Source organism: Macaca nemestrina, chromosome 1, assembly GCF_043159975.1.
Source record: "Macaca nemestrina isolate mMacNem1 chromosome 1, mMacNem.hap1, whole genome shotgun sequence".
In the NCBI taxonomy this organism is placed as follows: Eukaryota; Metazoa; Chordata; class Mammalia; order Primates; family Cercopithecidae; genus Macaca; species Macaca nemestrina.
Window position 1 is genome coordinate 13,391,568 of NC_092125.1, and position 21,184 is coordinate 13,412,751.

Here is a 21,184-nt window from a genome sequence, read left to right on the forward strand (position 1 = left end):
TTAGCCAGGCATGATGGTGCATGCCTGTAGTCCCAGCTGTTCGGGAGGCTGAAGCAGGAGAATCGCTTGAACCCGGGAGGCAGAGCCCAGATCGCATGCCACTGCGCTCCGGTCTGGGTGACAGAGTGAGACTGTCTCAAAAAATAAAAATAAAAATAAAAAAATAAATACAATAATTCTCTGTTAGATTTTAGATCAAATACTTATTGAAGTCTTGTTCTATGGAAATATTCTATCAGATTGTAATGGTCTTAAGGTGTTATTAACAAACATGTTTTCCATGTGGGTTATATATTTAATAGGCATTACCTGATAAGCTTGGGTTCTCCTTGTTATCTTGTCCTTTTATAATGTCTCATTTATTAAGTGGTATAGATACAGGTCTTTTATTTGTATTGGGTATGAATAGTATGATACTATTTGTCTAAAACTCAAATCTAAACAAACCAGTATGTTATTTAGGAATACCTACCTTGTAAATGTTACAAACATTACTAGATGCCTTATGTACGTTATCTCCTCATTCTTTTAGTAATTCCACAAAGTAGATTAGACCTCCAATACAGTCTGATATTTAGACATTTATATTAATTTTTCTATGAACCAAATAATACATTGTAATTTCTAAATGAGCGATGACTATATAAATAGTAATAATATATATATTTTTACAAACTGAATTCTGAAAATTATTGCCTAAATTATGACTACCAGCCAATGAGCCCAATCTATTTCAGTTCATGAATTGAGGTAATAATAGAATAACTAAGTAGCTTATGGTATAAAACGAAGACCTACTGACTTTTCAAGCACTTTAAAAAAAATAGAACTGATTTTTAATCTTACTTAAATATTTAGAATTATAGTTACTATATATGTGTTAAATACTGAGGTCAGAATTTTTATCTTTTCAGCCTATGCCTTTTCTCTTTTTTTATAGTGTGTGCATGGATTCAAATGATGACGTGAAAGCTGTTTTACTAGCACAGGTTGAATCACAGGAGAATATTTTCCTCCCAAGCAAATGGCAACATTTAGTACTCACCTACTTACAGCAGCCCCAAGGGAAAAAGAAGATTCGTGGGAAAATCTCCATATGGGTCTCTGGACAGAGGTAGGAAGCATTTTGAGGAAATGCATGTCAATCTCAGTTACAATGTTATGTTTCATTAGTCTATTATAACTTCTGAAACAGATTACAGAAAATTCTAGGTTTTTACTACAATAAAATTTACTATACTTTAACTTACAAATCTGTCAGAGTTGGACTTTTTTTTCCTATTGGTCATTTTCATGCAGAATAAGCCTTCTGTAGAAGTGACTGTTGAAAATTAATATTTGGGTTTGGGGAGCATGCAGATACCTAGAAATTTAGACATTTATGTATAACTATATATGAAAGAACAGAATCTATAATTTCATCCCGCAAGTCCATATATTGTAAAACTGAAGCCATGATAATTATTTAAATTAAGTGGCTAATAAGGTTAATACCTAAATTAAATTAGACTTTCAAAAGAAATTAGAATGACTAGTCTATGTATAAGGTGATAGATTCAGATAGAGTGCTAGAAATATAGCAAGTGATAGATTCAGGGAGAGTACTGTATGATTTTTACCATATAGGAGAATTGTGAGCCAAGTTAATAAGAAACGTCTTGTGGAATATCGTAATGTAAAATTTTAGCTTGTAGGAATTATAAGGTATCTTCGATTTGTAAGCATTGGGAAGTATTGTATTGAATGAAGTAGCATGAAAGAAGATGAGAATTTGAAACTGTAATGTGGCATGGTAGAGGATTAAGCTGGTTGGATGAGTTTAAGTTGAATAATGAGAAATACAAAAGAATGGGCATGGTGAGACTACTTAGCAGGCTTCGAATGCCAAGCTGAGAAGTCTAGATTTAATCAAAGGGAACATAATATATTGCATACTTATTATGTTGCAGATCTTTTGCTGGATGCTTTATATACATGATCTAATTCTCTCAAAAATCCCTCAAAGTAGATTAGACCATGGAAATAACATATACCCTTAACACAGATTAACCTATTTTTATTCATTCATTTGTTCATTCATCACATTTATTGAAGAATCACAGTGTTTTGAGCACTTGATGTATTAATAAGGCCTGGGGGACAGTGGTAAACAAGATGGACACATTCCCTGCCTTCCTGGAGTCACAGTCTGGTGAGGAATCAGACAACAAGCAAACACAATTAAATGAATATTTGCAAATGATGACAAATACTGTGAGGTCCATGCTTTAAAACCCTGAGACAGAAAATATCAAGTTTGACACTAATGATGGATGGATCAGGGAAGGCCTATCTAAGAACAGGGTATTAAAGCTGAGACCTGAAAGAGGAGATGGAACTTGCCCTGTGCAGGTGAGAGGAGGACAGTTTGAAGTGGAGGACTGGGCATCGCTGCAGGAGGCTGCAGCAATTGATTGCTTATAGCCCTCCAGCCTCAATAATAGAGGGAGACAGGGAACAGGGGCTTGTGAATCGCTTTACAGTCCATGGTGTCTACCACAAGCAAGAACATGCTTTGGAAATAAGAGTTCAGTTTTATATTCATTTTAAAAAATCGTAAAAATACGTAATTGAAGCCTAATTTCCATGTTCCATATTCCAAATAAAATACAGTCTGTGACAGTCTCGATCTTCACACCTGCTGTGGCAGCTGTAGCCAATCAGCAAATTTGTTTCCAGAACCTATAGTTAAATCAGATAGAGCTGGGTCTGGAGTTGTAAGTAGAGAGCCCCTGTCTCCTCCTAGACACTCTCCTCTCCATTTCTTGAGCTTTCAACATGTGCCAGGCACTGCATTAGACACTTTATACAGATTACCTAATTTAATCCTCCCAGCAATACTATGAAGTAGGTATATTATTATCCAAATTTTACAGATGAGGCAACTGAGACCTAGAGTGACTTGCCCAAACTCTTGCCACAAGTAAGGGGTAGAGCTGAAACTTTAACCTAAACTCTGACCCTAAGGAGGGCCCATGTTTTAAAACCCTATCCTTTACTGCCCCTGCAGCCTTTTTCTGAATTATGTCAACTGACAGGTATAGGAACCATAAACTATTAGACATGTTCAGAATGAGAAATTAGATTTTTATTGTGGACAGTCTGAAATTAGTAAACATAGTCACTTGATTCACACATCACTCTGTTTTTTTACCCACCCACTTAGGTCTACATTCCTTTGAGAGAATTGTTTGCCGTTTGGCACAAGTTAATTTCATTGGTTAACAGAGCAAGTGACCAAGAACAAATGTTTTATTCTGTTGACTTAAACTTGGTGCTATAATATCTTCATCACCTTATAAGCTATAGAATAATTTCTAGGCCAGGCATGGTGCTTCATGCCTGTAATCCCAGCATTTTGAGAGGCTGAGACAGAAGGATTGCTTGAGCCCGGGAATTGAAGACCAACCTGGGCAACATGGAAAAACCCTGTCTCTACTAAAAATAAAAAATTAGCTGGGCATGGTGATGCGTACCTGTATAGTCCCAGCTACTCGGGAGGCTGAGGCAGGAGAATCACCTGAGCCCAGTAAGTCAAGGCTACAGTGAGCCATGATTGCACCCTTGCACTTCAGCCTGGGTGACAGAGCGAGACCTTGTCTCAATTAAAAAAAATAATAATAATTTCTAAAAGAGTACATTTGAAAAGGCCTTTTAAAATAAGGTAACAATACTGAAAATGAGTTAATACTTTCTTAGTTGTTATTAACAGCTTACAAATATGGCAGAAATATTTGGCACATGGTAGATACTTAATATTTGTTTAATTCATTTTGCATTCATCCTGCAGTAGGTTTTCTTTCACCCTTAAAAACACTATTTTATTTTTATTTTATTGTTATATTTTCATTTTACTTTAGTTCTGGGATACATGTCAGAACATGCAGGTTTGTTACATAGGTATACATGTGCCATGGTGGTTTGCTGCACCTATCAACCCATCATCTAGGTTTTAAGCCCCACATGCATTAGGTATTTGTCCTGATGCTCTTCCTCCTCTTGCCCCAACACCTGCTGACAGGCGCTGGTGTGTGATGTTCCCCTCCCTGTGTCCATGTGTTCTCATTGAAACACTCTTTATTTTTTAAAATAAAAAAATTTAAAACTATTTTAAGTCATAATGCCACTAGATGGCGATAGAGGAGTTTCAGTCACAGCCATTTATTTGGTCAAGGAGAAGTATGTCATTGAACATATCTCACATCTTTCCTTTATTAAAAAAAAATTAAAATAGTTAAGTTTATCTGTTATATGTGAAACAGAGAGCCTTAGGCAAAACTTTTAAAATAAATATATACAAAGTTGGATTTCTCATTAAGAGCTACACATGTTAGCTTATCCTGTCTTCATCTTACAAATTTTATTTAGACTTTGCCTTTATAGATTACCCTTATTATCTTAAAATGGAGTTTAAAACATTCCTAAACTAGGGGTAGAGCTCTGTGGTTTCACTAGTTGATGAAGTCCTCCCTGCTTTGTGTGTCTTTCTGTGAGAAAGCTTTATTTTGCCTTTGCCAGAACTCTGTCTTTTGTAAGCATTCCTTCACCGTTATCCATGAAGCAAAAGAGACTAATCAAAAGCTGTGTAATCACTTAGCATTAAGAAAACAGAAAATGCAGAAAGCATTGACATTTCAGTGGCTAGACAGAAGAAATTTTGAAGAAGTTATGTTTTTACTGATTAGTTTTCAGAGGCCTCATAGATGACATAACATTTTTGGAATGTCATGGATTCCAATTTTTGGAATTGTTTGTCAAGATGGGAGACTTCTTGGCAAAATTAAGGGGAGGTGGTTGGTTTGTATCTGTAAACCAGGAAGGTGCATATGCAGAAGTCAAATGGCAGAGAAAACTTGCAACAAATGTCTCATCACATTTCCCATGGCCTGCTGTGGGATCATCAGGTATCTCTGTTTGGCTCCCCTCTTTCTGCAGTACCTTTGACCAAGAGACAAACAATTAGCCCTCCTCTTGTGCCCCAGTGCCAGCTGGTAATGACCCAAGAAAATTGTTGAAGAATTCTCCATTGTTAAATATTCATGCTTTAAAAATACTTAGTACTAGTACTTCCTAAAGTCGTTGCTTTAACTTTGTTTTTAATATAGGAAGCCTGATGTTACTTTGGATTTTATGCTTCCAAGAAAAACAAGTTTGTCATCTGATAGCAATAAAACATTTTGCATGATTGGCCATTGTTTATCATCCCAAGAAGAGTTTTTGCAGTTAGCTGGAAAATGGGACCTGGGAAATTTGCTTCTCTTCAATGGTGAGTGAGCCATGATTGCACCACTGCACTTCAACCTGGGCGACAGAGTGAGATTTTTTCCTTTGAAACATTTCCGGTTTTTTTTCTCAGTTAACAAGTATTAAACTAAGTAAATTAACCTGGCTAAAATATGTATCTCTGTTCCTTTACTTGTGTTTAATAAGTACTGTATTTCCAAGACTCTAAGATACACTTTTAAAATATTTTAACATTTTTGTAATCTAGTTGTGTCTTACAATTGATACATACATTTAATATAAAAATGTATTTCCTCCACCCTCAAAAAAGAAAATCTCATATTAAATTAGTGTTTTTTTATACTGGATAATGTAGTATCGTGACTAGTAAACTTATCTTGGTTGTCTCCTTTATAATTTTATTATTTCTTATACAAATATCAAATTTTAGGGAAAAATGAGATATATGATTTTTAAAAATATGTCCTTAAACCTGATATATAATAGCATTCAGACAGTGTTTATTGACTAAATAGGAAGGAATAAAGATATTGATTCAAATTTTAGTTAGAAATGGAATTTACCAAGATACAGCTTCCATTATTTAAAAAAAAAAAAGAAAAAAAGTAAAATAAATCAGAAAACCTGTTTTCTGGCTAAGGAGTAAATAGAAATATTATGATTTAATTAAAAGCTTCATGATTAACTTTATATACGTTAATTCATCTTCCATCATAGTTGGCATAGGTTATTTTCTCATTACACCAATTTGGAAATTGAGGCTTTATCAATTTCATAAAATATAGTGAACAGCTGAAAGAATCTGGCCAAAAAAAAAAAACTCCTGGTTTCTTGCTTTTTATGAAAAATTCTGGTTAGAGTGTTTTAAATCACTAACTTTATTTTTCTGCTATTCAGGAGCTAAGGTTGGTTCACAAGAGGCCTTTTATCTGTATGCTTGTGGGCCCAACCATACATCTGTAATGCCATGTAAGTATGGCAAGCCAGTGAATGACTACTCCAAATATATTACTAAAGAAATTTTGCGATGTGAACAAATCAGAGAACTTTTTATGACCAAGAAAGATGTGGATATTGGTCTCTTAATTGTAAGTTTTAATTTTATAAGTTTTAATTTTATAGTAACAACTGTATTTAGGTGTATTTATTGAAATGTATAGTTATGAATTAGATTTCTAAAGATTTTCATGTGGTTCCTTAACATTTTCTTATCTTAGAATTATGTTTTTTTTCTGAAAAAAGTTGAAACACTTTGACCTTCTTTCAAAATTTGTTTCAGGTTTTATATTTATGTCTCCATTTCCTTGAAATTATATTTCCATAAAAAGTTTATCAGTTTAGTTTATTTTATACCTACTAATTATTCAGGAAAAATGTTTATGATACAGTGAAAATAACACTTGTTAGTTTGACATACTCCTAAAAAATGTTGCTCTTTATATTTTCTTTCCATACTTATAAATAAATAATATCCATTTATAATGTTAGTTTTAGTTACGTATATTCAGGTCTTAGAAAACCTACTCTTTTTCATTTTTTATTTTTTATTTTTTTTTTTTAAGAGACAGGATTTCATTCTGTCACCCAGGCTTGGGTGTAATGGTGTGATCATAGCTCACTGCAGCCTTGAACTCCTGGGCTCAAATGATCCTCCCACCTCAGCCTCCCAGGTGGCCGGGTCTACAGTCAGGCACCACCACACCAGGCTAATTTTAAATTTTTGTAGAGATGGAATCTCGCTATGTTGCCCAGACGAATCTCAAACCCCTGGCCTCAAGCGATCCTCCCATCTCAACCCCTCAAATGGTGAGATTACAGGCATGAGCCACCATGCCTGGCCTAAAAAACGTATTGTTTAATATCAGTACAGATAGGAATTTTGCTTTCAAAGTATTGCTAATTCTGCTTACATGAGACTCTATTGATTTTTCTATATTATTCCAATATTTTGTTCTACTGGTATACAATTTAGGAGCTAGTGGTGAGGTTTTTCGTTATAGCAACTAGAAAACTGAGCCTTCATAGTCTTAGAAAATCTACTAAAATCTGGTAGATCTGGCCATGAAACTGGGTTCCTCTTTCTCTTGCTTCTTGTGAGAAGTACAGATATTTCCTACTTGAAGGAGACTACTGTTTTGGAATGTATTTTGTTGTTGTTGTTGAGTTGTGGGGAGGGTAGATGTGGTTGTCAGTAATTATTGGGTAGTAAGGGCCAGAGATGCTAAATGTTCTACAGTACATGAACACTATTATACAACAAAGAATGATCCTATCCTAAATGTCTCACCATTAAGAAAACATTGTTTAGGGAAATGGTTCCTCAAACCTGAGTGTGCACCAGAATCATCCAGAGGGCTTGTTAAAATATAGATTGCTGGTCCAGAGCTTCTGATGTAGTAGGTCTGAAGTGTGACCCTGGAATTTACATTTTTAATAAGTTCCTAGGTGATGCTGATGCTGGTTGAGGATCACACTTTGAGAACCTCTGCCTTAGGGAGATTGAGGAGCTCACACAGATGTTTGTTCAAATAGTAACTTTAACTCAGTAGTTTTCAGTTAATGCATTAGTTTTCATAAAAAAATTTCCCTAATCCTTTTATTTTTCCTGAACAGTATATAGGTCATATAAGTTACAAAACTCAACATAAATTATCATGAATGAAAATTCTGAGGGTTTTATGTGAAAACTATTTTTAGAGAGCAAATTCTTTAAGCCCGATTTAGTAATTTGGGAGTTACAAGTTTGTGAAAGAATGGTCAGGGAGAAGGGGTACCCTCGGCCGGGCGCAGTGGCTCACGCCTGTAATCCCAGCACTTTGGGAGGCCGAGGCAGGCGGATCACCTCGGGTCAGGAGTTTGAGACCAGTCTGGCCAACATGGTGAAACCCTGTCTCTACTGAAAATACAAAAACTAGCCGGGCATGGTGGCAGGCACCTGTAATCCCAGCTACTCAGGAGGCTGAGGCAGGAGAATCGCTTGAACCTAGGAGGCGGAGATTGCAGTGAGCCGAGAATGCACCATTGCACTCCAGCCTGGGCAACAAGAGTGAAACTCCATCTCAAAAAAAGAAAGAAAGAAAGAAAAAAAAAGAAATGGTACCCTCATGTCAGAGTGTGGTGTCAGATTTCTGATTGAAACTACTGTAGGTTTGAAACTTTGCTTTTCCAGCATAATCATACACAACAGAGAGTATAATTGGTTTAGCTGGTGCACAGATACACTGGATGGCACGTCTGATTGCTGTGGGTCATAAATAAACCTCAGGCCAGGCTCCTGTTTGTAATCCCAGCACTTTGGGAGGCTGAGGCAGGCAGATCCCGAGGTCAGAAGTTCAAGACCAGCCAGTTTGAGACCAGTCTGGCCAACATGGTGAAACCCCGTCTCCACTAAAAATAAAAAATTAGCTGGGTGTGGTGGCATGCACCTGTAATCCCAGCTACACAGGAGGCTGAAGCAGCAGAATTGCTTGAATCCAGGAGGCAGAGGCTGCGGTGAGCTGAGATCATGCAACTGTACTCCAGCCTGGGCAACAGAGCTAGACTCCGTCTTGGAAAGAAAGAGAGAGAGAGAGAGAGAGAGAAAGAAATATCAAAGCACAAGGCCCCCATCTAGTTCTGAGAGAAGACACTGAATCTATATGATTTCCTGAGCCTGAATTTGGCATCCACTACCACTAAAACCACCTTAAAGTACACTATGGACCAGACACCAAGGTTCATACCTATAATCTCATACCTATAATCCCAGCACTCTGGGAGGCACAGGCAGGAGGATCACTTTAGGCCAAGGGTTTGAGACTAGCCTGCAACATAACAAGACCATGTCTCTACCAAAAAAAAAAAAAAAAAAAAATTGGTGTGGTGGCAGGTGCCTGTAGTCCTGGCTGCTTGGGAGACTGAGGTGGGAGAAGCCCTTGAGCCTAGGAGTTCAAGGCTACAGTGAGCTATGGTCATGCCACTGCACTCCAGCCTGGGTGCCAGAGCGAGACCCTGTCTCTAAGAAAAACATACATTCTGCATTTAATATTAACTTTAATTTTTAAAATAGTTTAGAGAGTCTTGACAGGGAGCCACACACTGATGGAAACTATCCTTTGCCTGGGAGAAATATTTGAAGTTCTATTTTATTTTAGTTTGGTGCGCTGACCGTTGACAATCCGAAATTTTATTCCAGTAGAAAGAAAGATCTAGTTTAGAGTTGCTTTTAAATAAATAGTCAGCCCATGAGCAAATGCAGAGCAAAAATTTCAGAAAAGTTGACCTGACCCTGAGTTCCCAATATTTTTAAGTGCTTAGAATAGTGCCTGGTATGTAGTAAGTGTGGTTTAAGACTTAGTTGATATTAGTAGTAATAGTATAATTTAATATTTATTCTAAACCAAACAAAGCTGGAATCCTTCTCAACCTTGGTGTGATCTATACAATTGATCACTGCTAAATAAATCACTGATCATTTGCTTTGTGGGAAGCAGCCTTGCTTCTAATGTTTATCTTTGTTTAGTGTAGTAGCTGTTGTTTTTTAAACAAAGAAAAGGATCAGTTGAGTGTGTTTTCACTTTGAAATACTTACTTGCTAGTTGATAGCTTGCATTTTAAACTTTGTGTCATTACTGAATGAAAATATTTGTGTTTCAGGAAAGTCTTTCAGTTGTTTATACAACTTACTGTCCTGCTCAGTACACCATCTATGAGCCAGTGATTAGACTTAAAGGTCAAATGAAAACTCAACTCTCTCAAAGACCCTTCAGCTCAAAAGAAGTTCAGAGCATCTTATTAGAACCTCATCATCTAAAGAATCTCCAACCTACTGAATATAAAACCATTCAAGGCATTCTGCACGAAATTGGTGGAACTGGTGTATTTGTTTTTCTCTTTGCTAGGGTAAGAATCACTGGTTATAGTTTTGTCTAAAGAGAAATGACTTATTTATTATTGATAAAGGATTTCTTTTGGACCACACGAAAAAGCTACACTCAACTATATTAAACTTTTAAGATAAAAAATTACATATTAAATATGTTATTAAGCTTTCAGCCATAGATGATTCAGGTTTCTTCTAATTTATGAATATTTTAGAAGTTTTCTATTAACCAAAAATGCAATTAGTACAATTAAACGTTAAATGTACAAGATTTTAATTTGAAAGGAGGATACTTTTAAAAGTAAAATTTATGAAGCTTTTATTCCTTAAATGTTTCCAATGTGTAGGAAAAAACTAAGGGTCAGCAAGTATGTTTTTTTAAAAAAAAAAAACAAAACTTTAATTTGTTTGGGTTTGGAGTTTTTTCAAAAAGGAGAAATACAAAGTTTGCCTCAGGCCATACGTACCATTTTAGAATAAATCATTTAATTATCTGTCCTGATACAGAGTAGACAGTAATTATAGACTATTTCAGGGATTGCTGAAACCTATATTAGGGAGCACAAATAGTCTCACTTTGGTAAAAATCATTTCTACTTTCTCTGGGTCCACATCCCTGTTTAATTAAAGCAGCTTTGATCTTCCTTCATCCTCGGAATGCCATCTTCATTTTATCCCGAAGTATAACTTCTGCAACATTATCAGGTTTTCATAGTCTCCCTATCTAGCTTTCTTTAATGGAAGCATCTTTGATTAATTTTGCAATAAGAAGCATATGAGCATTTGTTGTTGTTAGGGTTCTTACAAATATTTTGTTAGCATTTGATCCCCCATTCTCTGTAATCTGTCTTTTCTTCTTCACCTCTTCTTTTTTCATATTTTTTAAATCTACTGTCTAGTTGAATAGATTCTCTCCTAGTGTTTTAAAATCAAAAGCCCTTTAACTCCTCACCAATATTTTGTGATCTTTTGTACCACTGTATAGTTTCAAAATGTATATCCTTGTTTTCTTCTCTTTCATCAAGGTATTGAATATAATTTTGTTAGTTACATAAAGATTGGATCTTAGATAAAATGTTTACATTTTTATCTTTATATGTTTAGTATCTTGCCAGTAAGACTTTTAAAGTATGTTTCTAAGTCTAAAACTTAGAAACCTTGTTCAGTATCCTTCCTCCTCCCCTACAAAAATAAAATTCAGTGTCCTTAAAATCCTTACATGCATAACCTGCCTTGTGAGCCTGGTCTCTACAATCCAGCCAAAGAGGCAACCTGCAGCTTCCTAGATGTACTCTGAACTTCTAATTTAGGCCTTTACCCTTCCCCTGGCTGTGCCCTGTCCCCAGCCACCCCTTTATTCCTGCTTCCAGGATTTGGCTCTCTTCCTAGGCCATCTTATCTCTGTGTAGCCTTCCCCTAAACCAAGCAGAGAGGGGTCAAAATGGTTTCTGTGCTCTCCTGGCATACCTATTGTCTCATTCTTCTTTGGCCTTTAGCGTGATAATAAGTATGTGTTTCTTATGTATATAGTAGTTGTCAGAAAGTGTTGGTTGAAGTAAATTGAAGTACAAGGCACAACATGTGGTTTTTAGCCTCTTATCTCTTTGACAGAAAAGTAGACCCCATTGGGAACAAGTATCATGTATTTTACTTCTTTTTATCTCCCTTACCACATAATGCAGAGCCTGTTTGTCTGTTGGCTAATTTATCAAAAACTTGTGACACTTCAGATCACTAGTTATAAAATGCTACTGACCGCTAAGGTTGTTCATGTGAATTGTATACTATAGCATATGTAAGAGACTATAGAACATGGAATTTATGCCTTACTCTCAGTTTTGTTTATTCACAATCCTTAAATAGGTAGAGTATGAGCATTAAAAAAATACTTTGTAGAAACTACTGGATTGATGTTACATAGTGGAAGATTATAAACGTTACATTTTTACTCTCAGTAAATTGGGAGAAAACTATATCCACCCATTTTTTTTTAGGTCATTGAACTCAGTAGCTGTGAAGAAACTCAAGCATTAGCACTGCGAGTTATACTCTCATTAATTAAATACAACCAACAAAGAGTACATGAATTAGAAAATTGTAATGGACTTTCTATGATTCATCAGGTGTTGATCAAACAAAAATGCATTGTTGGGTTTTACATTTTGAAGGTATGTCTTCATAAAATTTATTTTTATAGTTTCATATGCAATGATACTCATCTCATCATCAAAGTCTTCCAATATTAGTTTTGTGTTTCAGTTATTCCTGAAGAAAATGGAGGAAACTTCTTAGTGTATAGTTAATAAAACTAAGGTATTCTTCTAGTTCTTTTCATCATTTAAATAATTATATTTTTCTTTTCTTTAAAACATTTTTTAAAAGTAAGAAAAAATAAACTCATTGAATTTTAGATCTGGGTGGGCCATAGATATCTCCCATGCTGTCCCCTCATTCCATAGATTAATAAGATCTTTGCTTTAGCCCCCACCATTATGGCAGAGAACCCAGTTCTCTAGACACCTAGAGGCATACCATTCCATTAGGCACTGCTGCTACAAGTTAGTTTTTAAAGTCACAGATATTCGTGCTCATTTTTATTATCCCGCTATCATCATATATTTAAATACTTTTCTAGATAAAAGCATTTGGTAACATTGTGAAAATATTTCTCTCTGAGATTTCTAGTACTAAGGGAAAAGATGATTGCTCTACCCTTGCCCCCACCCCTACCTCTTTAAACTGCAAGATCCATACATTTGTGGCATGAATCCTTACTACTTTTTTGAAAAGGTTTTAAAACCTAATAGAAGATTAATTCAATTTAAAACATAAAAAATGAGTGCTGTTTGTTTTGCTCCATGTTTGAACCTAAGTACTCACTTAAAAATATTTGTAAGTTTGGAATTTTCTATTTATCTGAATTGTTTTACAAAACAAGTTAAAGATATTTTGTGAAGTGAATTATTTACTAGCTTTCCTTTGAATTTAATGATTGCTAAAATTGAAAGCTTAATGTTTCTGTTGAACTTTTTGATTAACCAATTACTAATGCATCTTATATTAATGCTAATTTTCTATAGACCCTTCTCGAAGGATGCTGTGGTGAAGATATTATTTATATGAATGAGAATGGAGAGTTTAAGTTGGATGTAGACTCTAATGCTATAATCCAAGATGTTAAGCTGTTAGAGGAACTATTGCTTGACTGGAAGATATGGAATAAAGCAGAGGCATGTAATATGTACCTTTTCTATTTTTTATTGTGATAACATGCATATAACACAAAATTTACCATCTTAAGCATTTTTAAGTTTTGGTTCGGTGGCATTAAGTGCATTTACAGTGTTGTCCAACCATCACCACCATCCATCTCTGTAAATCTTTTTTGTTTTGTAAAACCAAAACTTTGTACCCTTTAAACAGTAATTCCCTGTTCCCCCTCTTCCTCTAGCCCCTGGAAACCACCATTCTGCTTTTGACTAAGGATCTCATATAAGTAGGATCATATAGTATTTGTCTTTTTGTGATTAGCTTATTTCACTCAGCATAATGTCTTCACGGCTCATCTGTGTTGTAGCATATGTCCAAATTTCCTTTTTAAGAATGAATAATATTCCATTCTATGTATTTACCACATTTTGCTCATCCATTCATCAGTTTAGAGATACTTAGATTGTTTCCACATTTTAGCTACTGTGAATAGAAGCGTGTACTCGTTTTTTTGTTTGTTTTTGTTTTTGTTTGAAATGGAGTGTTACTCTTTCGCCCAGGCTGGAGTGCAGTGGTGTGATCTTGGCTCACTGCAACCTCTACCCCCAGGCTCAGATGATACTCCTACCTTAGCCTTCCAAGTAGCTGGGACCACAGATGTGTGCCACCATGCCTGGCTAAGTTTTTGTATTTTGGGTATAGACAGGGTTTCACACATGTTGGTCAGGCTGGTCTTGAACTCCTGAGCTCAAGTGATCTGCCTGCCTTGGCTTCCCAAAATGCTGGGATTACACACATGAGCCACCACCCCCAGCCAGCATATTCTTTTAAATATTTATCTAATCATTATTCTGAAGGAAATAATTAATTACTTCAATGTAATGTTAATTATAAATGGAAATCTGGCACTTATTTTCCATGCAAAGTTTTGAACAGCCATGGGGAACACTGAGCTGGAGAGTCAAAATCAAACTTGGGCTGGCTAAGAATACTGCAGTCAGGCAGGAGCATATGGGCTTATTTGGATTAGTCGAAGGCTTGCATTTACCATAAACTCTGAAAGGGGAGCCTGCTAAGAGTCAGGGGAGTCAGGTCCAGGAGAGGGAAATGGATACACTTCTAACTAGGGGAGCCACGCTGGCCAGGAGTTAGAGATAAGACCATGGTATGTAGGGGAAGGCTTCATCGTAAGTATAAAGTAAGCAACATAGATTGATCTTAGATGTAGACACTACATCTCAGCACCTAGAATGGCTGGTCTGGTCTTCACAAGGACCCAGTCAGGGAATGAGTATAAGGTTGTTTCCTTTCTGCCCCAGTTTTAAGCAGTCGTAATGGTATAGGCTCATACAGCCTTCTTAGTTCTAGTGTAGACTGTTTGCTCTAAGTGTGGCAGGGTTCTAGTAGGTATTGGTGATTTTTGCAAGAAAAAGAAAACTAGATTGTCTAGAACTAATTAGAATATAACAAGATTATCATCAAATATTATTATGGAGCAATTCAGAATATATATACCTTTAGAATTTTTTAAAAAATGGTTTTTCCCAACTTGCCAACAGTCCCTAAAAATTTACACATTACCAGTAATGAGTTGTGAGGTTGAAAAAAGACTCCTTTTTTTTTTTGGAAACAGGATCTCACTCTGTCACCCAGGCTAAAGTGCAGTGGTGCCGTCTTGGCTCATTGCAACCTCTGCCTCTCAGGCTCAAGCAGTCCTCCTACCTCAGCCTCCCAAGTAGCTAGGACTACATGTGTGCACCACCATGCCTGGCTCTTTTTTATTTATTTATTTATTTTTTTGTAGAGATGAAGTCTCACTATATTGCCCAGGCTGGTCTCAAACTCCTGGGCTCAAGCAATCCTCCTGCCTTGGCCTCCCAAAGTGCTGGGATACAGGCGTGAGCCCCCACACCTGGCAAAAGGAAAAAAAAAAAAAAAAAACCTTTTCTAATCTATTAGTAATAAAAATAAATTTAGTTCAGATATGCTAGAGGAAAGAGAATTTTCTATTCTTCCTATAGAAAATTATAGTACAAAATTGTTATATGAAGAGGCAATTAAAGAGTATGCAGCCACAAAACAGAGAAAAGTATTTTGAAAGGCATGTCCAACACCCAACTATTACCATGTTCCTGGATTTTGTGATACTTATAGTACTTTTCAGTTTTTAAACTTTGTGATTTGTTGTGATTCCTTTTCTCACTCTGAATAAATATTTAGTTTCAGATCTAAAAAAACAAAAGATAGATAAGATAGATAGATTAAAATATGTGTAATATTGCAGGGAGAAAGCAAATAATTATGGGGATAGCATATGTAAACAAATTGGATCAAAAGCAGTATAAATGTGTAATAAAGAATATGCTCAGTTGCAAGTTGGAAAATCTAACTTGGACAAAGTTGGACCAAGTGCTTCAAAGAGCAGGCAAATGTGGGGTTGTTTGATTTTAAAAGAAACATTTTTAAATTGAATTTGAAAGTGATAAGACACATATTACTTCTATGGATTTGAAATAAGGTTTTCTTATGTAATTAATTATTTTTGAACTAAGTCTGGTTTTTCTTTTTTTGTTGTTGCTATTTGTTTACGTTGGCACTATTTTATCTTGGTACTACTTTTCAGATTGAATCATGTTTTCATACTTTGGCTGCCTTGTCTTCTGGTTTTCATGTGGCTTTTTCTTTTAGAACATCTTGGCTCTATCTTAGAAAGAGAGAGACCCTGGGTAGAAGAGTATGATTAAGTCTATCAATATCTTGGTTCATTCTTGCCAGATAATGGCAGGAGAAATAGTAGGCTCTGCAACCCAAGCCAGTTAATTTTGCTTTTTGTTAAAAGGTTTATTGAAAGGTCACTTAGGATGATAAGATGAAGGGAAGGTTATCTTTCAATATTAGTTATCAGTATAAGATCTCTTTTTTTCTCTAGTATTATGGACAAGTTAAGATTGATTCAATATGGGAGAAGCATTTTAAGACACTGTCAAAGGATGCTAACTACTCTTTGAAGTGCATAGTTTGTAATCATGCAGAGAATTCTATTATTTGAACTTGAAAGTAAATTTAAAATGCAGAATTTTCACATTGTCCATGACTTTTTGATTTAGTATGATTTGCTCTAAAATTATTTGGTTAAATGCTGCATATGCAGATTGGTATTGAAATGTATACATTTTTAACAACACTCTTTGAACATAAATTATTTAAAAACAATAACATTGGTAATGGGTGTGCTTCTCTAATTTGAACAATCCCTCTTGATAATTCATCTTTTGAAAATACATTTAATGCCACAGAAAGGGTAATGTAGGAAAGCACCTAATACAATATTGCATTCAACATAGCTATTTAGAAATAGCCTATTGGCAACAAAAAATAATAGGGAATAAATTTTGACATTGGCTTTTTGCAGACATGTAGTCTTTGATACTGAATATATATACAATGTTAAATTGTTGCACATTGTGTGTCTTCCAAAAAGCATGCTGCATATTTTTCAGTACATATGTGCTTATTGGTGTGTGTTTGTCTCCTCAGCAAGGTGTTTGGGAAACTTTGTTAGCGGCTCTAGAAGTCCTCATCAGAGCAGATCACCACCAGCAGATGTTTAATATTAAGCAGTTATTGAAAGCTCAAGTGGTTCATCACTTTCTACTGACTTGTCAGGTTTTGCAGGTACTTTTTATGTAACTTTACTTTTGGAAATATTTTCCACAGTTGTTTAATAATACTATGAACATCAAATTTTTGTGACACTTTCAATGGGACGTTTTTTTCCCCCATCTTCTCTTCTCTCCAGATTCTCTTCTTTCAATAAATAGTATAGGAGTTTTTCAACTGCTGCATCTTACAACTTGATCATCACACTGTCATAATTCCTAACTCAATTACAAAAGTACAATTACTAAATTTCTTAGATGTTTCTTTATGTTGGGATAGAACAATAGTTTTGTAGTGCCTTGAACAGCAAGAATAGTTAATGAATTTTAACTTGTTCCATATTCTTTAAATAAAAATTTACAAATATGTATTGATTTAATAAGTATAAACTTGCTAAACGTCTATTTTATATGCTAGAATTAGCATTTTAAACTGTATCCAAAATTTTTATTGAAAAGTGACACTAATTTTATCAGTTACATTGTAATGTCTATGCTGTGGCCCTTTTAGTTAATTTTTTTTCTCTGCCTTTATTGATATCATCTAGTATACCAACCAAGCAGATAAAAGGCATCAATACATATCTGCTTGGTGGGTATATTAGACAATTTTCCAAGTTTTTTTTTAATGTCTGAGGCATCTATTAGAACTTTGTCAAGTTAGATAAGTACAGATATTCCATGAGATCAGTAATATTTTATATTTTGAGTGCCCTTGCTTCAGTGGCACTAAGGGCTTTTCATTATAGTTGGGCTAAAATTCAAAATCTGTGATAACATCTATAAGAAGTGTTAGTATGAGAAGGCTTATATGATCTAGCTACCATTCTAGCTTCATCTTATGGTACTCAGCCTCCTTGGATTTCTTTCCCTTCCTTAAACAAGTAAGACTTTTTTCTGTCTCAGAGTACATGGTATTCTTTTTGCTTTAACAATTATTGATCCCATTCTTTTCATCTGGCCAGATCCTACTTATCCTCCATGTGGCAACTTAAGACTTACTTCCTGAGAGATACCTTCCCTGCCCTTTCCATATAAATTAGTCTTTTCCCCTTTATACACTATGTACATAGTTTGTTAGTTATTTATGGAATTATGGTTTATTTCCTTCTGTAAGTCTCCTGAAAGCAAGGATATGGTTTTTGTTTTGTTTTGTTTTAAATCACACTGTAATGTCAGTACTTGACACACCTGAGCATCTGATAAGTATTTGTTAAATGAATGAATTCCAAAAACACAAAAACATTTTATTGCCTTTCTTGGCCCCTGTGGTAAATTAGACTGTTGTTGTAGGGAATAGAATATCTTGATTGACCTTTCAGGACCCTTGCTTACTGAGTGTTTTATGTGTCATTTATATATCAGTTTTCCTCAAGATTTTTTCCTTTGCGTATCCATTTTGAAATGTATTGGCCAATTTTCATTAAGTTCATATGACAATGTGATATTCAGTCTTTGCATGTCAGAAAAGTGGCACTTACAAACTTGGAGATTTCCATATGTTTTTTCACTTTTGTATTATTTACAAAAATTCTAGAAAAAAATCTAGGTACAAATTTTTTTTTCCTTACATGTATGGTTTTTTACCCTTGTTTGTTCAAATAGCCCACTTATCAAATTAACAGCTATTTATTAAGCATAGCTTTATGTCAGGTATTGTGGGAAGTTTATAAAGAAATGAACTTAGTCTTTGCCTTTAAGATACCTCAGAGTGTTTATGCACTTCAGGAAGATTAATAAATTGGTAGTGTATTGGATGTAAGGCAGTTTCATTTGTTTGTGAGTACAGTATAAAGAACCTGAACCCTGGTGATTAGAATGGGAGTGTTTAGGTAGGGAGCAAATATGAGAGAGATTATGAGGATGGAATTCGTAGGACTTGATTCTGTTTAAATGGAGCTTCAGGAGGAGTCAGATATAACATAAAAATTTCTAGGCGGGAGACCAGAAAAACAGTAATTTTATCAGGAAAAAAAAGAAGCAAACTTGTAAGTTTTGTAGTTTTTGTATTCTACGTTTGAAATTACAGCAGGACATTCAGCAACAGTGAACTAGTAATAGTGAAGCCATCAGAATAGAGAAACACTCCAAGACAGAGAAATGTAGTGAGAGAATCAGAGGGCTGAGGTTTACACCTCAGGAGATACCCATTTTCAGGATGTGAAACAAGTAAAAGGGGCTACTGAAAGAGATATAGAAAGAGTAATTGAAAAGCTAAGAGGAAACTCAGTAAAGTGAAAACCAGAGATGGGCAGAGGGGGAAGAACATGTAGAGAAGGAGGTGATACCTTGAACCAATGATATAGAAAGTTCAGAGAAAATGTAGGCAGATAAAGGGCCATTGACTCAGAAATTCTTAATGACTTACAAGATTTCAATAGCATGGATAAAGCAAGAGCCAGATTTCAGGGACTTTGGATAGCATGTGTGGCGGATCACTGAAGGCAGTGAGAATAAATGATTATTAAAAAGTCCAGCAGCAAAAGCAAAGACAGAAACAGAATGTTCACAGAAGGTAAAGTTAAGGGATTAAAAAATAGTAAAATAGAATACCAGTGACTATTGACAGAGTCAGTGGAGAGGGCAGGATAGAAGTAACCTGGGCTGGACTTGGGAATGAATCACTGATGCTGCAACCAAGAAAGTTAAGAAGATACATGGAGTATGATTTAGAAGAAATGCAGATGGTCGTAGCAGAAATAGTTCTGAATTGGAAGTCATGAGATCTATGTTCCTGTCTTAGCTTTGCCACTTGACATCTATGAGATCTTGGCAAAGGAGCTTTGTGTTTTCTTCTGTAGACTCAGTGTTCTCTTCTTATATCTGAGATAGTCGAACTTAATTGTTTCAGAATTAACATCTACATTTTAAGTACTCCAATTCAGTAATACACAAGAGTAAGTGAGAAGAGTAGATGTAGAGATATATATTTGGACATAGGAAGATGAAAGATGAGGAAGTTTACCTCCCATGCCCTTAATCTGAAGACCAGCTGCTACCCACTGGGGAGATGGAATTGGAGGATATAAGCAATTTATTTATATATAGCTTTATTTTTAGTAATTTCTTGGCATTTTGCCAAGTCTCATTATTCCAGACAGTAAATGGTGCAGTAGAAAGAGTTCAGAGGCCTAAGTTTGAGTTATAATTATACTACCTACATATTTTATGTGTGGTTTACACTAGTCAAATAACCACTTTGTGCCTCATATTCTAGAAATTAGGGCTAAAACCTCTCCTAGAGCTGTTGTGAAAAAGAGCTTCGTAAACTGGAGCATATTGTGTTAGTGTAATGAGTTTTGTCTATCAAAAGTTTTATGTCCTAATCCCATACTAATATTACTAATAGTAATAAATAGTAATAGTAGTAAAAGAAGAAGAAAAGGTAGTAGCAGTAGTAATAGCAGTGACTGTAGTTTATCACTAACATTTATATGGGTCTTACCTATATGCAAGGCACTATTCTAAGAGTTTATGTTATTTAGTCCTCATAACAACTCTGTAAAGTAGTACTAGTATTACTCACATAGACAAAGAAAGTGAAGAATGCAGATGTTAAATAACGTACCTAAGATCACATGGCTAGTGAGTGGAGAAACCAGAATGCAAACCTAGGCAGTCTGGCTTTTGAGTCCATGCTTGTGAGAGTGGTAGTATAAGTTTGCCTCAGTTAATTAAGATAAATGGGCTAGAATTAAGTTGCCATCTGTGTTAATGAATTTTTAATAACAAGATTGCTTGAATTAGGAAATAATTTAATGAGTTGTTATGGTAATGGTAAATACGGTCAGACTAGACTAGTAAACCAACAGAATTCTACCTTAAAAAGAATATTTTGCCTAAATGAACAATCTTAGTTAGGTTGACAATTCTTTAAATCTAAAGAGAGTTTGATTTTTATTTTTTCAGGAACACAAAGAGGGGCAACTCACACCCATGCCCCGAGAGGTTTGTAGATCATTTGTGAAAATTATAGCAGAAGTCCTTGGATCTCCTCCAGATTTGGAATTATTGACAATTATCTTCAATTTCCTTTTAGCAGTTCACCCTCCTACTAATACTTACGTTTGTCACAATCCCACGAACTTCTACTTTTCTTTGCACATAGGTAGGTATAGTCATTTTTGTTAGATCATGTCTATTTCTACTTTTGTTTTATTCTTCCCACTTG

The 21,184-nt window shown here is 35.2% G+C and overlaps 1 protein-coding gene across 1 annotated transcript in view; it reads left to right on the forward strand.

Annotated features, from left to right (window-relative positions):
- Window positions 1-21,184, forward strand: part of LOC105474609 (lysosomal trafficking regulator) — a 200,414-nt gene that overhangs the window by 81,036 nt on the left and 98,194 nt on the right. Inside the window, exons 14-21 of the mRNA XM_071073958.1 lie at window positions 941-1,114; window positions 5,145-5,305; window positions 6,181-6,371; window positions 9,919-10,164; window positions 12,139-12,312; window positions 13,225-13,374; window positions 16,892-17,029; window positions 20,923-21,121. Of these exons, the coding sequence (XP_070930059.1) occupies window positions 941-1,114; window positions 5,145-5,305; window positions 6,181-6,371; window positions 9,919-10,164; window positions 12,139-12,312; window positions 13,225-13,374; window positions 16,892-17,029; window positions 20,923-21,121 (1,433 nt within the window). The remainder of the gene's footprint in view (window positions 1-940; window positions 1,115-5,144; window positions 5,306-6,180; window positions 6,372-9,918; window positions 10,165-12,138; window positions 12,313-13,224; window positions 13,375-16,891; window positions 17,030-20,922; window positions 21,122-21,184) is intronic.